This window comes from Saccopteryx leptura, chromosome 2 (genome assembly GCF_036850995.1).
Source record: "Saccopteryx leptura isolate mSacLep1 chromosome 2, mSacLep1_pri_phased_curated, whole genome shotgun sequence".
Lineage (NCBI taxonomy): Eukaryota > Metazoa > Chordata > Mammalia > Chiroptera > Emballonuridae > Saccopteryx > Saccopteryx leptura.
Genome location: NC_089504.1, coordinates 314,257,951 through 314,274,612, shown reverse-complemented (window position 1 = coordinate 314,274,612; position 16,662 = coordinate 314,257,951). Strand labels below are relative to the sequence as shown.

At 43.3% G+C, this 16,662-nt stretch overlaps 1 protein-coding gene across 3 annotated transcripts in view; it reads right to left on the bottom strand.

The window, feature by feature from the left end:
* TBXAS1 (thromboxane A synthase 1) overlaps positions 1-16,662 on the bottom strand; it is a 132,094-nt gene that overhangs the window by 96,507 nt on the left and 18,925 nt on the right. For all 3 annotated transcript variants that reach the window (XM_066366180.1, XM_066366181.1, XM_066366182.1), the window contains exons 2-3: positions 11,146-11,239; positions 7,950-8,002 (exon numbers count right to left, since the gene is read on the bottom strand). In XM_066366180.1, coding sequence (XP_066222277.1) covers positions 7,950-8,002; positions 11,146-11,239 — 147 coding nt within the window. The remainder of the gene's footprint in view (positions 1-7,949; positions 8,003-11,145; positions 11,240-16,662) is intronic.

Sequence of the window (16,662 nt, the reverse complement as noted above, 5' to 3'; positions counted from 1 at the left end):
CCCCCCTCTCTCCTTCCTTCCCCCTCCACCCACCCCCGTTACCATCACATTCTTGTCCATGTCTCTGAGTCTCATTTTTATGTCCCATCTATGTATGGATTCATATAGTTCTTAGTTTTTTCTGATTTACTTATTTCACTTCATATAATGTTATCAAGGTCCATCCATGTCATTGTAAATGATCCTAGAGTTCTTGATCTATGCGAATAGGGCAGTAGATCTTCTGCATGTGGATGATGTAGCTATCCAACTGCATTAAAGCAGACCATCTCCATTCCGCCTCATCTCAATAATACCTAAGGATGATGGTGAAGGGCACTTACATGAGAAGTTTTTATACCTTAGTGACTTCCAGGGCACACCCTCTCCTAATGGATGGCACAGTGGAATATGAGTTTTAAAAAACCCTTTGAACAACCTTATCTTTTTTTTAAAAAATTATTCAGTAAGAGGAAAGGAGTAAGAGATAGACTCCCACATGCATCCTGACCAGATCTACCTAGCAAGACTATTAGGGGGTGATGCTCTGCCTATATGGGGCATTGCTCCATTGTTCAACAACCAAGCTCTTTATAGTGCCTGAGGCGGAGGCCATGGAGCTATCCTCAGTGCCCAGGGTCAATTCGTTCCAATTGAACCATGGCTGCAGGGGGGGAGGAATAGACAGAGAAGTGAGAGGAGGAGGGGTGGAGAAGCAGATGGGTGCTTCTCCTGTGTGCCCTGACCGGGAATCGAACCTGGGACATCCACATGTGAGTCTGATGCTCTACCACTGAGCCAACTGGCCAGAGCCAACAACGTTATCATTTTCATGGCTGATGCCACATGCATTTCCATAAGTACCCCAACTGTTCTCAACTTCCTCCCTGCCTGGTGACAAGGTGCTATTTGTTTATGTGTGTTAGCTAATTAAATAAAAAGCGGTGCTAAAAACCTCCAAGTTGTAGGCATATGGGTCACCTCTACCTCCTGCAGGCATGAACCTTGTGTCTAGTGCCAGGTACTTTATACTGAAGGCTTATTTGTTTGCTAATTTTTTTTTCAGTGCAAGGACATCAGGTCATGGGAGAAAGATTGCTTCAGAATCAGATACTCACAAAAATGTTCTTAGAACACTATTGCGGCTAGGTACAGGGAGGTGTGGCATGTGTGATATCAAAAAAAGGCTATTCATTGAGGCCCAGCATGTGATTAGACAGAGGGATGGAATGGAGAAGTCAGAAATACATATGGGAACCAGTAAATGATAAGTGCTATTTCAAATCAGCTGGAAAAGGATGAATTTCCAGATGAAACACCACCATCTGGAAAAAATAAGGCTAGAGCCCTACTCCCACCCTTGCCCTCAGATAAATTCCTGATGCCTCAAATATCTAAAATTTTTTAAATGAAATAAAAAATATTAGAAAGATGGAAATTAAAATTTTTTTGGTGAAGAAAGCCTTTCTGGGTAAATGTAGATACCATTAAAATGGATTAAGTTCAACAACTCAAAAAATGAATGTTTTCTGATTGGAAAATAATATATATATAATAAACAAAAGATAAATGAGAAAAAGGAGAAAATATTTGTAACATATATTAAATATAAGGGGTGCTTTTCTTTAACATATAAAGAGCTTCCACAAATAAATTAGGAAAATATCAATAACCCAATGGAAAAGGATTCTTCAGAAAACAAAATACAATGGATTTTAAATAAATGAAGTGGTGTTCAAACTTGCTTGTAATTAGAGAAATGCAAATTAAAACTGCCATCAAGATTCAAGACTTAAATGTAAGATCCTAGAAGGAACCCGAGGCAGTGAAATCTCGAACATTTCTTGTAGCGACATTTCTTCTGGTATACCTCCTCAGACAAAGAGAATAAAAGAAAAAAAAAAAACCCAAACAAAACGAGATTACATCAATCTAAAAAATTTTTGCACAACAGAAGAAACCATTAACCAAATGAAAAGACAGTCTACTAAATGCAGGAACATATTCCTCAATGATACATCTGATAGAGTTAATATCCAAAATTTATAGAGAACTTTATAAACAACTCAACACCAAAAAACCCCTTCAAACCATCTGATTTAAAAATGAGCAAAGGACCTGAATAGACACTTTTCCAAAGAAGATATACAGATGGCCAATAGACAGATGAAAAGATGTTCAATGTCACTAATTGTCAGAGAAATGCAAATTAAAAGCACAATGAGATATCACCTCACACCTGTTAGAATGGCGCTCATCAATAAATCAACAAACAAGTACTGACAAGGATGTGGAGAAAAGGGAACCCTTGCGCACTTTTGGTGGGAATGCAGACTGGTGCAGCCGCTGTGGAAAACAGTATGGAGATTCCTTAAAAAATTAAAAATAGAACTACTTTATGACCCAGTGATTCCACTTCTGGTACTATATCCAAAGAAACCCAAAACACTAATTCAAAAGACTATATGCACCCCTATACTTATTGCAATGTTATTTACAATAAACAAGATTTAGAAGCAGCCCAAGTGCCCATCAGTAGATGAGTGGATAGAAAAACCTGTGCTACATTTACACAATGGAGTATTACTCGGCTATTAAAAAGAAGAAAATCTGACCTTGTGGGGCTACATGGGTGGACCTAGAGAGTATTATGCTAAGTGAAATAAGCCAGTCAGAGAAAGACAAGTACCATGTGATTTCATTTATATGTGGAATCTAATGAAGAAAATAAACTGAGAAACAAAATAGAAACAGACTCGTAGATAGAGAACAGACTGACAGCTGTCAAAGGGGAGAAGGATTGCAGGACTGGGTGAAAAAGGTAAATTTTGAATTCATTAAAATGAATTAAAAATTAAATTAAAGTTTTTATTTTATTTCTAGGAATTTATCCTACAGATATACTGACACAGGACAACAATGTATATACAAGAATATTTACGGCACTGTTGTTTATAAAAGTAAAAGTGTTCGCCAATTAAGAACTTATTTTTAAAATTAGGATACATCCATACAGTTGAATCCTTAAAAAACAGAATAGTATTGAACAAGACTGAAGGTATTAAAATGGGACAAGCTTCCCACTATCAGGAATGAACAAAGCAAGGTAAAGGACATAACCTCTCATGAATTATCCATTTGAGTATTAAGACATGGGAGAACAGAGGTTGCTTTTGAGAAGGAGTGTGAGGGCCCAAGGGGGGGGGAGTCAGTTTTACTTTTTTCTATATAGTTGTTTGTACTTTATAAATTATGGACAATGTGCCTGTTTGTCTCGATGGTCTCGTGAGCGTATATGAGATTATTTAACAAATCTGGCTTGATGAAGGGATATAGGCTTCAGGTACCATTAATCTAATGGAGGGGCATAGGTGATGGATGCCGGGAAGCATGAAGATCAAGTTCAACAGAAGAGAGGTAATCGTGCACTAGACATCAAGACTAAAGTGATGAGGGGTGAGAAGAAATGGGGATGAAGCTAGATAAAAGAATATCTTTAGAGCTGTCACTTAAAAGACAGCTGAGATAAGGAGAAAAGGGGCTTTGAATGGAGCCATTAAAAGTTAAAATGAGCTGAATTTAGGATGCTGTGTAAGCATTTATAAGAAATTAATAGTAATAGCATAATAAAGGCTTGTTATCCACTGGATGGCAAAATCAGTTACAAATTGGGGGAGGGGAACATAATCTCTATCCTGTTTATATTCTATCACAAATGTATGATTATGTTGATATTGGTCTTTTAGGGTTTGGGAAGGAATATAAAGCCAGTTTAGGGTTTATTTTCAGACTGGAGGAGATTACCAGAGTCATTCATTGACTGAAGACTATCTGCAGTGATCAAGCCTTGCTTTCTTCATGTTAGATTGCCCAGGATACCGCTGTGCAATTCAGAAGAGTCGTAACCGTGTATTATGAGTAAAAGCTGTATAGCTGTTCATACCAGCCCTCCCACTTTATATTCAAGTTCAAGAAAGGCAGAGACAACATGTGTAGTGTTATTTGCACACAGCCTGGCAAAGCAGACTACATAATTCGACATCTGATGATGACATTTTGTGTTTGGTGGTGGTGGTGGTGATAATGGTGGTGGTGGTTTTAATGGTTGTGGTAATAATGATGGTGGTGTTGATGATGATGGTAGTGGGGGGTGGTGGTGATGGTGGGGGTGATGGTGATGATGGTGGGGGTGATGATAAACACTAATGTTCTCAAACCCTCTTGTCAGAAAGCTTCTCCCTTAATAGGTAGAGCCGCTACGTCTTCCAGACTTGGTAGAGTGGCCTTGTGTAGAAGGTGTTCTGTGGGGCCCAGTGGCACAGCCTCCCCAGTCATCCAAGCTGGGTGCTCCAGGTGCGCCCCTGAGTAGGCTGTGTGTACTGTCCTGTGGTGGTTGAGCCCTGATTGCTGTTGGGAGGGACTGACCCTTAGGCCGATCTGCTGCGAGGGCCGGCTGTGACCACAGCAGAGGAACTGCTGTGCAGGAGTTGCCCGTACAGAGCAGGATGTGCTTCAGTGGTGCTTTGGTACCCACTGAGCCCACCCCTTGAGGGTGTTGCTCATGGTGGGTGTCGCTCATGGATTAGATAGGGTTGTAATCTGGCGTGGTTTATAGCTGTCCACTGAGTACAGTGGCTCTGAGGCCTTCTGGGAGGTGCAAGGTCAGCCACTGCCTGTGCCCCACCTGGGGCCATGTGGCATGAACTGCAGAGTGGTCTGAAGCTGGCTGCCACTTGTGCTGGGCTTGGAGGTGTCCCAGAGAGGCCAGGCTGCAGACCAAGGTCAGCTGCCACTAATGCTGGGCTTGGGGCCACTTAGCAAGAAGTATAGGGTACACAGAGGCCAGGTGCTCCCTCTTTGAGAGAGTTTAGGAAGACTGAAGCATGAAGCAAGAGAGGCCATTTGTAAAGAAATACCACTGGAAATGGCTTGGGTGGAGTCTCAGGGAATGACCAGTGTCCAGTAGTATCAACCAGATTGATGGAGACTCAAAAATGGTGCTCGCCTGCTGGCTCTGTGTGGGGAGGGCTCAGCAAAGGAACAATGGCCTCTGCCAGCACTGTTGTCTGGCAGAAAGCACCCCCTCACCAGGTCTTGCCTTGATGCTAGACAATTCAGTTCCTCCCTGTGTGTCCCTGGTTCCTTTCCAGCTGCCGCCCCAGTGCTGGAGCTCAGAGGGAGTGAGTCTGAGGAAGTCCGTCGGAGGACCTGCCTGGTTCTCTAGCAGCCCTCCGTTGCCTTCAGCCTCAATCCCCACTGGTTTTTGCAGCCAGAAGTTATGGGGACTTCTCTTCCTGGCTCTGGAAACCTGGGCTAGGGGTCTGGGGTGCGGCTGGGTCCCCTTGCTCCTCAGGGGGGACCTCTGCAGCTGAGATATCCCCCCTGGTTTTTGTCCACTACATGTGGGTGTTGGACCAGCCTGTTCTGCATCTCCACCCCACCTACCAGTCTTGATGTGGCTTCTTCTTTAAATCCCTAGGTGTAGGACTTCCATTCAGCTAGATTTCAGGGGGTTCTGAATGACGGTTGTTCAATAGTTTAACTGTAATTTTGATGTGGTTGTGGGAGGACGCAGGTACTGCGTTTACCTAGGCTGCCATCTTGACTGGAAGTAGTCAACGCTTTGGTTTTAAGAGGTGAGCGGTCTGAGTGTCATCTGGATTAGAGCTAGAGCAGGATTTAACCCCACCCCTGTGCTGCCACCCAATCCAGGAATGGATGCGTCTCAAAAGAGGTCATTTTAGGGCTCATCTTTTTTTGCCTAAAGCAGAAAAAGGTGATAGCTTTGTATGAAGAAATTATGCCACCATCTCTCTGTTTTTTGTTGTTTTTTCCTTTTCACCAGAGCTGGGAACAAAGAGTGTAGATAATACTGCAATTTCTATCTCTACAACCTCATTTGAAATCATTCTCTTTGATAGAAGTTCCCTTGAAATGCAAAGGATAAATTGTCTTAACTTAAAGTTGCGAGAAAGTTGATTGGACATCCTGTTGTCAAGGAAACCAATTGTCTTACTCTCTCATTCTCTCTTATGCATGCGCCTGCCTGCGTACTCATATACCACCCACCGGTTATTGCAGTGCCCTTTAAAACTCTTCATCTGAGATTTCAAAATTACTTTAAAATACCCAAAGACTTGACTTTGAAAATCTGTACGAAAAGTACTCAGGAAAGTAGTTCCTAGAATTCAAACCCAAGGAAACCTTTTCCTAATTCCAGGGAAGCTGATGTCATTCTGTATCAGGGTGGTGTCTCAGAAATGTACAGAGCAGCCCGTAGGGTCAGGGTCAAGCCAGCAGCAGAAGGAGACGATTAGAAAGGGAAAGGTGGAATGAGGACTTTTACAGAGCGATAGAACAGCACACAAGAAAGAGAAAGGTAAACAGTTCAATCCCTTGAGCTTTTATTGAGTACCTATCATGCTGAAAGCAAGAAGCTATACACATACCTACAAAAAAAAAATCGAAGGAAAAGAAAGACCAAGCTGAAAGATATCTTAGAGCATATGGTCTAGTTGCTTATTATTGAAAGATATACATCATCTTTCCGTCCTTCCATTGCAGGAATACACCTTCCTGCTCCATCAATGTCATGCATGGCCACATGACTTCCTGCCCTGACTTTGGGTTTAGTCATATAACTTAGTTCGGCCAACAGGATGTTAGCAGACATGATATAGCAGACACTTAAAATGTTCTTGTGTCATTGGGTTTGCTCTCTGAACCTTTGCCTTCCCCATGAGAAGAGCCTGCCCTGCAGATGTCCCTGGAGCTCAGTCCCACTTCCTAGACAAGGGTGGCTTAGCTCAGTCAATGCCAACTAACCCTAAGACACAGGATAAAAATCATACTTTGTTCTTTAAGTCTCTTCATTTTAGTTTGTTACACAGAAATAACAAACCCATGCGGAGAGCATCTGGTAGACCATCTTAATATATTACTTTCATGGGGGCACGGAGCAAACGAAAGAGTGGTTTAGAACTTGGCCGAACTGTGGGTCTCCTGGATACAAGTCAATCTCTTTCAAGAGTCATCCCTGGTAGACCAGGCATCACATATCCTGGGACTGAAGGACTTCCCAAACCACGGGACCCCATTAGGGTGTACATCAGGAACACAACAGAACTTTACTGCACCAGAAAAGTTATCACTGGAGGTCTGCAAAAGAGCTGCTAAAATCACCCAGGGGCTAAGGATAAGCTGTGTGAGAGCAGGCTGGAATGATTAGGACTCCCGTGTGGAAAGACACATGTCGAGAGTCAGTTGATTCAAGTCTGTGAAATCTTGAATAGGCAAGTGCTCTGAACATAAGTTTGTTCACCAGATTCTGGAATTTCATTTCTTTTTTTAAGGTGGGTAGGGAGCATACTCTGAAGCACAAAAGAGAAAATTTAGGAAAAATTAAAGGGAAGGCTAAATTACCTGCCTGAAAACTAGGGTCATCCTATGTCCCAGGAGATCCAGGACAGCCTCAGTTTCCACTGTTGTCCTGGGGTAATTATTGATAGCACCCCCTTTTACTTTCAACAGCGGACTGGGTTGGATGGTAGATGATGTGGTCATACAACTGACAGTATATTGTAACCATAAAGTTGAACAAAACAGGTCCAAGTATGGTTCAGATAAGTTCACAGGGATAGACCTGCCATGGTTTATCTAGGCAGATCAGAGCAAGGCGTGGAGGCCACCGGGGCCCGCGGCAGCACACCCTGGTGTACCCTTTGTCTTGAGAGATGGTGAAGGCACCCAGGGCCTGACTCAGGCAGGGTCGTCAAGTCTGGGAAGTGGCGTTGTTTCATGCTATAGCAAGCCCCTTGGCCAACCCTGGGGTCAATTCTAGGGGCCTCATGGGCTGGGCACTCCCTTCCTCAAAAGATAGAAACACACACACCTTCCCCCCTTGTCATCACTTCCAAATAATTCATGCAACAATCAAAATGTATGGCGGAAGAATGGAGTCTCCCTCTTACCCACACAGATGCCCGTAAAGCCTTCGGAGCTCCATTTGGCTTTCCCAGAAACCCTGCAGAAAACACAGCACCGGAGTGAGAACACAGTGCAACAAAATTTCAAGTGTTCAAACTTACTCAGAAAAAACGGTCTGGAACAGCGAGAATGCAATTACATCAACAATAAAAAAAAATTGGAGTGATATTGCTTTCAAGTACTTTGGAGTATTAGAATAAACTAACAGCTTTAAAATACATACATATATGTGTGAGTGTGTGTGTATATATGTGTGTGTGTGTGTGTGTGTGTGTATATATATATATATATATATATATATATATATATATAGCGCCAAGGAAAAGTCTCCATCAGCTCCGCTTTAATGGACAGCAAAGATCATCTATACTTAAACTATTTGTGTATAATTGCTGCTAAAATATTTGAAAACTGTTTGCTTTCTGAACTCCGTTCACATTCCCCTCTGCAATTTGGTTTATATTATTATTATTTTTGGCAAAGCCTAGCTTCACAGCCGCGATATATGTAAACATCTGCCAAGTCTCTCCAAATTTATCACAAATTCTGAATGATCATGATCCAAGTTAAATTTTCACTAAAATCAACATCTTCAGAACGTAAGGACCGCAGAGGCACTTTCTACAGGAAGGAACACTAGGCACATTTTGTGGCGGGAAAGGCATGTATACCTGGAGAGAGGCATGGCCGAGGGCGGGGGGGGGGGGTAGGTCAGAAAATGCTAGATCAATTGTGTTGTGGGAATGAAGTATATGTGAAAATATGCGTGGTCTGGTCGGAGGTGGGGAGTGGAAGATGCTACGTGCGTTGTGGGAATGGAGACTACGAGCAGATCTGTGAGGGGCGGGTGAGAGGTGAGGGTTGGGGGAGGTCAAAGAGGCAGCTGTCCTCCTCGAGGGACATGCATTCCGTCCTCGTGAAGTTGACCTTCACAGTCTAAGCTTGTCATGTATCAAGGAGAGCATGTATGAATATAAAAACAGGCACTGAAATTACTCTATTCTGGAGAGAACTGGGCAGGATTTGTACACGCAAGGATGCCAAGCTGAAAACGAGCCCATGTGGAAATTCTCCAGGTACAGAGGGACAGTGCTCTCCTCACAGGAACAGCTATTTCCCTCCACATGTTAATGCCATTGTAACTACTCAACTGAATGCAACTGATCACTCCCACACCCCCCAGAAAGATGGAAATGTATCTCATTTCCCATCTGATCTGATCTTGTATTTTGACACTTAGAAATCTCTTCACACTTGCTTTGGGAATCTCGCAGGAAGCCCAGGTGAGTAGCTATGGGCTTTCAAAGTTGTGAACCCGCCACCCTTGAGATAGAGATGGGAGAAGGTGTTTTTTTTGTTGTTGTTGTTGTTTTTTTAAAAAAAGCACTATCAGGAGAGAAGTAACAACAATAAAGGGTGAAAGAGGATAGTGGGACTGAAAAAGGGAGAGAGGGACAGAAAGGGACAGAGAAGACCCTGAGAAGGAGGAAGGACAGAAATAGCTAATGTGATTTTTCTCTCTGGTGCCAAAGGCCTGTCTTTCTGGGGGGGCAGGGATGGGGGAATGCTAAAGAGACTTTAAAGGGGTGTTATCAGCATTGGCCCAAATTTAGTCCTTCCTGCCTTTGTTTGGCTTAGTGGCTGTCACATGCTGGATCTGTTGGCTGCTGATGTTGGGTCTGGTGGCAGCAGCCCCATGGGTTAGCAGAATAAACCATTTGGCTTCTGACAAAACCCAGTGTGAGGAAAAAAAAATAATAATAACCTTAGAAGAGAGAGCCCTGGGCCTATATCTACAAATGTGGACATTTCCACTTGCTAGTCACTCTGGTAAATCAAGGGTATCTTGCTGAACCAGCTTCCCTTCTGACCTTTTGTTGCTGACAACTCATGGAGTTCTTTCTCCCTGTTACCCAGGCCCCAAAGTTAGAGGCATGTTTGACTTGGTCTTGCTTTGAATTCTATATACTTTTTTTTTTTTTCCTGAAGCTGGAAACGGGGAGAGACAGTCAGACAGACTCCCGCATGCGCCCGACCGGGATCCACCCGGCACGCCCACCAGGGGCGACGCTCTGCCCACCAGGGGGCGATGCTCTGCCCCTCCAGGGCATCACTCTGCGGCGACCAGAGCCACTCTAGCGCCTGGGGCAGAGGCCAAGGAGCCATCCCCAGCGCCCGGGCCATCCTTGCTCCAATGGAGCCCTGGCTGCGGGAGGGGAAGAGAGAGACAGAGAGGAAGGAGGGGGGGGGGGTGGAGAAGCAAATGGGCGCTTCTCCTATGTGCCCTGGCCGGGAATCGAACCCGGGTCCCCCGCACGCCAGGCCGACGCTCTACCGCTGAGCCAACCGGCCAGGGCCTGAATTCTATATACTTTTATTAGTCACACGAGGTACCGGTTTTGCCCCCAATGTCCCTGTCTTTTTACTGTCATTTACCAACCTGGGCCATGTCTTCACTACACACCTAGACATCAACAGTAGTTGGGGTCTACAGACCTGAGCTAAATTCTCTCCCTTACAGAGTTATCATCCACTTGGCCGTCCATCTCCTACTCACAAATGATGGTGCACGAATGGTTCTTGGCTTGCCTTTCTAGACTGTCAGGAACCTAGCCCACCTGTCTCTCCCTCCCGCTCCAGCCACATTCCTCAGGGCTCCCCAGTCTTTGGCTTCCGGGCTGCCTATCAGGCTGTGCCCTGGTTCTCATGCAGGTACATCCTGCACGTTGTTACTCCCCGTCTGGTTTGTGTGTCCTTGTCTCTCTGTGTCTATTGCTCCTGCAGGTCCCCTTTCTCCAGGAAGTCCTCCGGGATGATTCTAGCCCTGAAGGGTCTCCTGCTCCTCTGAACAACAACAAGTCTAGGGCTCTATAGATCCGATCTGGTGTTGTCCACTATTATCATATTTGGTGCATAAGTAACTGCTACTTCTCCCACATTTCCAGGGCGCAGGACATGTAGACACTCAATCAATGGCTTTTTTAAGTGAATGGATGAATGAATGGATTATAGGGCTCAATATATATTGATGAGTGGCAAGCGATGATCACTGTCATCACTTGGCACCTTCACCTGTAGAGCACGGCAGGTGTGAGTGCCCTAGATAGGGCAGTGCTTCACGGGGAAGCGCCACTGGGCTCAGCGTGTCTTACTCAGGAAGGCATGGAAGGCAGCCCTTACCTGGCGGAAGAATGTCAGGTTTCCAATAAAAGGTGAAGGCTTGGGATGCCTGATGCCCAACTTCTCCAGTCTTGAAAATGCTGAAGTAGAGTACCTGTTGGGGGGGAAGAGCACATTTGTAAAACAGAGAAACCAAAGTGTGCATTCATGCTTTTGGCCCTGGAAGGTGTCCGAATTATTTCCTCTGGAAGTAAGGGTAGAAAAAGAAAAAGAAGTTTCCAGTTGACAATGCCTAAGGGCTGCAGAGGTAGAGCCCTATGGGTGAGTGAGAAGCACAGGACTCAGTGAATTCCTTCTGATTGAGTGGCAGGCTGGAGATCAAGGAATCTTACAATCTCACAGTTGGGCGACCCCCTGAGGGATGATGTTGTCCAAATACCCCTTCACCACCTATAATGTCTACCCGTAAATGGTTTTCTAAAACACACCTCTCCCAGTTCAGCCCCTTTGCCTCTGAAACTACTGTGAACATTTGTCTCAGAAAGCACGGGGTGAAAAAGCAACGATAGCAAACAAGAGTTCCTTGTGCAGATTTGTCTATTTTCTTGGTCAAAATTGGCCCCTGTACATAATTCGTCCCTCAGCACATTTCATGGCCTAATAGAGAAAGAAAGAGAGAGAGAAAAAAAAAACAGAGACGGAGGGAACACGCCGTGGAGACGAGACCTCATCACCAGCCACTTACAACCTCTTTATATCTTTGTTTTCACGGCCTGAAACCATATGGGAAACATATTTTCTTAACCAAAAATCAGGAAATGTGGCCCGACAGATTTCTGTGCCACTTTCCAGGAGAAAGCGGCAGTCTGAGAAGTGCCGTGTGGCTGTCAAAACATTGGAATTACTAGGATATTTCAACAGTTTATGGGAACAGAGGGGTAACACATTGAAAGTCAGAACTGGCTTGGAAAAACCCGGACATATGGCTGTAATCCCTGATCAGCCGGCTAATTAGGTCAAAAGTTCAGTTCGTTCAGAAAAATTAATGAGTCAAACTGGGTGTTTAGCATCATGCCGAGATCAGCCAAATCTTCATTTAGGAGCGAGAAAAAGTAGAGGGAGTATCGCTACAGCTGGGCTTCAGAGCAGTACTGGAACTTAAAAAAAAAAAAAAGCCACCGTTGTAAGAATCACTCACTTATTATTAGAAAGATGGAATGTTTGCTCGAGTCTTTGCCTTCCCCCCACCTCCCACCCGCAGTCCAGTAAGGAGCACTTAAAATAAGAACTTTTCATCGAATACTCAAATATTCAGTAAGGCCAACCCAACTTAAGTGTTGATTTGTGTTGTTCTGAGCAGTTTAAGTCTTTTTTTTTTTTTAACTGTTACTACTATTTTTTTTTAGATTTTATTTATTCATTTTTATTGGAGAGAGAAGACAGAGAGGAGGGAGAGAGAGAGAGAGAACAGGGGGAAGAGCAGGAAGCATTAACTCCCATGTGTCTTGACCAGGCAAGCCCAGGGTTTCGAACCAGTGACCTCAGCGTTCCAGGTCAATGCTTTATTCACTGTGCCACCACAGGTCAGGCAAAGGGGCCACCAGGGAGAGCTCATCCAGGGCAGAAAAGGAAGGGGGGTTCTTGTTCCCAGCTCTCCTGACTGATGTTTCTACCGGCGGGCTGCATTACTGGGTTTGAGTGAATCCCCGGGACACTCGAACATTTAACTCCATGTTCAAGTGTAATTACAAACTGCAGTCAAGAGCCACATGCAAATTGCACGGATTAGTCGTGCCCACATTCCTCTTCATTAGTGTGTGTACCAGAGGTTGACAGCGTGGGGTGTAACAGTGATTCTTTCAAGTCAACTAGGATATTTTAAATAACACTCCTCACATCTAAGAGGAAAAAAGACCAAAGGAGACACATAGTCCACTTAACACTTCCCTCAGCATCTCCAATCAGGTTTCTAGGTTCCTTTTGTTCCTCCGTTTTTGTGAATTATTTTCTAAATGTAATCTCTAATGGGTAGAAAGAAATATGTCATCTTGGGCCACGTAATTACATCTTAATTTTGTAATTAGATATCTTGATTGTCTAATTAAAGGACAAGAAGTCTGCGCCTAATTACACATGCTAATTATTATGCTAGTCCATGCCCTGATTATGTAACTCCACTTATGAAAATACTGCTTGTGTGTCCCTGCACAAAATTCAGACATTTTCAAACATATGGCATCAGCAGAGGATGTTCTAGACACAGCCAATAAACTTCACTCTGCGGCCTGGACTCAAGAATAGGCCTTGAGTGTCTTAGACTAGGAGTTGCCAAATGCTGCTGTCAGTAGTAGCTAAAATCCTTGCACCGAAATCAGCAGGGAGAGAGGTCGCTGCCACTGGACTTATGAGCAAAATTACAAAGTGGGTTTCATTTGTCTCCTTCCCACTCTCTTCTCTGCTCCCTTGTTTCTTATTCCCTGGTCCCAGGGTCCCCTCTGTCTCTCTCAACAGGCTCTTAACCCAGAATCTATGGACCCCAGGAGTTAGAGGTTGAATTGTATCACTCCCAAATAAGATATGTTGAAGTCCTCACTCCCAGTTCCTCAGAATATGACCTTATTTGGAGATAGGGTGGTTACAAATTTAATTAGTGAAAATGAGGTCATGCCAAAGTAGAGTGGACCCCTGATTCATTTTGACTGGTGTCGTTATAAGAGGATGGCCACGTGAACATTTAGAAAGTAACTGACCACAGCCTTATTAGCTGACTTTAAATTCTTTTTCCTTCTTCCTTCGTACTTCATTCTACCCTGACCACTGCAACTAGAGAAACTGTAACTACAGAAATTGCTTTAGTCATGCATCATGCCAAGAGTTCTTTGGAAATGCAGAGCTTCTAATGAGGTCATCTCAGTTCCCCGTTTAGTGCCTCATTCTGTTTTTGTGTCCTCCTGCTCATGTTCATCACCCTCTCCTGTGCCCCATCCCACAAACCCTTGCTCTGACTTGCCATCCAGGCTGGAAGTCATCTGGTGTGCATCTGGTGGATTGGCACTGCTCGCGTGTGGGAATAACAGTTGTTTTTTTATGCCAATCTTGTAATCAGTGATCCTTCTGAACTTTCTTATTGGCTTACAGGTGGAATCTCTTTGATTTCTTTTGCTGACAATTGTGTGTTATGCAAATAATATCAGTTTGTTCTCCTTCTAATCCTGTCTCACTTTTCAGTTTCTTTTCTTATTCTATTGGCTGGAATCTCTAGTACAATACTATTTAGAAGTAGCAGTAAAAGAGAGCATCCTTTTCATGTGCCTAACTCTAGGAGAATGCATATAATGTTTCAGAATTAACTGTGAGATTTCTTTTTAAATGTGTATTGATTTTTACTAAGAGATAAAGGAAGAGAGAGAAAGAGAAAGAGAGAGAGAGAAACAGGAACATTAGTCTGCTTCTGTATGTGCCCTGACCAGGAATCGAACTGGCAACCTCTCTATTTCGGGATGATGCTCTAACCAACTGAGCTATCCAGCCAGGGCAAGTGTGAGATTTTGCTGTAGATTTTTGGTAGATATTCTTTATTGGGTTAAGGGCATTTCCTTCTATTCCTAGTTTAGTTAGAGAAGCTTTTCTTGATTAGTCTTGCCATAGTTTTGTCTATTTTATTAATCTTTTCGAAGCACCAACTTTTGCTTTTGTTGACAATTTCTAATTTTTTGCTTTCTATTTAATTAACATGTTCAGATTTTTAGTATCATCTTTCTTCTATTTTCTTTGGGTTTACTCCATTTTTTGTTGATATGCCATTCTTGTTTCTTTTTCTTTTAATTTCTTAACAGTATAGCTCACTTGCCTTCAATATTTTTTTTATAAATAAATTTTTATTTTAATGGGGTGACATCAATAAATCAGGGTACATACATTCAAAGAAAACATTTCCAGGTCATCTTGTCATTCAGTTCTGCCGCATACCCATCACCCGAAGAGAGATCGTCCTCCGCCACCCTCCATCCAGTTCTCTCTGTACCCCTCCCCCTCCCCCTCCCCCTCTCCCTCCTTCCCTCCCCCCACCCCCCGTAGCCACCACACTCCTGTCCATGCCTCTTAGTCTCACTTTTATGTCCCACCAATGTATGGAATTCTGCAGTTCCTGTTTTTTTCTGATTCGCTTATTTCACCCCGCACAATGCTACCAAGACTCCACCATTCCGCTGTAAGTGATCTGCTGTCATAATTTCTCCTAGCTGAATAGTATACCATGGTGTATATGTGCCCCATCTTCTTCATCCAGTCCTCTATTTTTTTTTACAGTGATTAAAAGCCTTTAAGCAAACTCTTGGCCAATACAGCAAGAATCCGTAAAAGAGTAGTGTCCTTAACAAGTTCACCAAGACCAAGTTGGCCCCATCACCATGCCAAGTCCCTGAAGAATGCAACCCAACCACAGTTCAGTCTGTTAGGAGCTGTCACAGGGAGCAGGAGTCCAGGAAAGGTCCACACAGGAAAAGTCCGCATGGCACTGGAATTGTTGTCACCATTCTATACTTTGCAGCTCATGTCCAAGCCCCAATAACCGCTGCTTCTAGCTGGTAATGATTCAGGTAGACTGGAAAATATTATTTTTAATAAGTATATTTAAGGTTAAAATCTTTAATACTTCTTTAGCTGCATCTCACACATTTTACATTTTGACATGCAGTACTTTCAGTGTCTATTGTATTCTTATAGGGAACTTCTGAATATAAAATGTGCTAAGCTGAAGAGTTGATTCCATATCATCTTATAATGGTGACACATGATATATTTGCATCATGATGAATTCATGGATTTAAGTGTTTTTGCTATGCTTTGATCCATTGCAATTATTATTTATCAAATTATCCCATCTTTGTCTGGTTGGGTGCATATAAGTTTGTTCCTGAGTACTTTAGACAGAACAGCTTCCTTAACTTCCTTAAATGGCAAGATGTTCCAGGTTTAGCTTACATGTTTCTTGCCCAAAACTTGCACCAGCAATTTTCCCAAGTAGCCCTGTTCCTTTGAGTGGGAAATGGCATCTAGGTCTAGTAAGAAGAGGAAGACTTTTCACTGTATGTATTGGTGATACGTCATGATATCACATTTGAGTCTTCAACCATGTTAAGTGCCTGTTCAAAAACTTAAATCGACTTTGAAACTTGTGAATTGACTCCTTTGTAATGAGAATCATTTTCAATGTATAGTGACACCTTACATAAACGATCAATATGGTGAGTCCTACTAAAAAATGAAGGCATTCTTTTAAGTAAACTAATCTTTCTCAACTGTATTCATTTCCTGTTGCTGTTGTAACAAATAACCACACATTTAGTGGCTTAAAGCAACGCAATGTGTTGTCTTATGGTTCTGGAAGCTGGAAGTTCAAAATCAGTCTCTCTAGCCTAATGTTGAGGGATCAGGTAGGAATGGTCCCTTCCACAGGATTCAGGAAATTACTTCTGTCACTTATGGCCACATCACTCCAATGTCTGCTTACAGTCATCACATTGCCTTCTGTGACCAACTCCTCCTGAGTCCCTCCTTACAAAACCCTCGTGAATT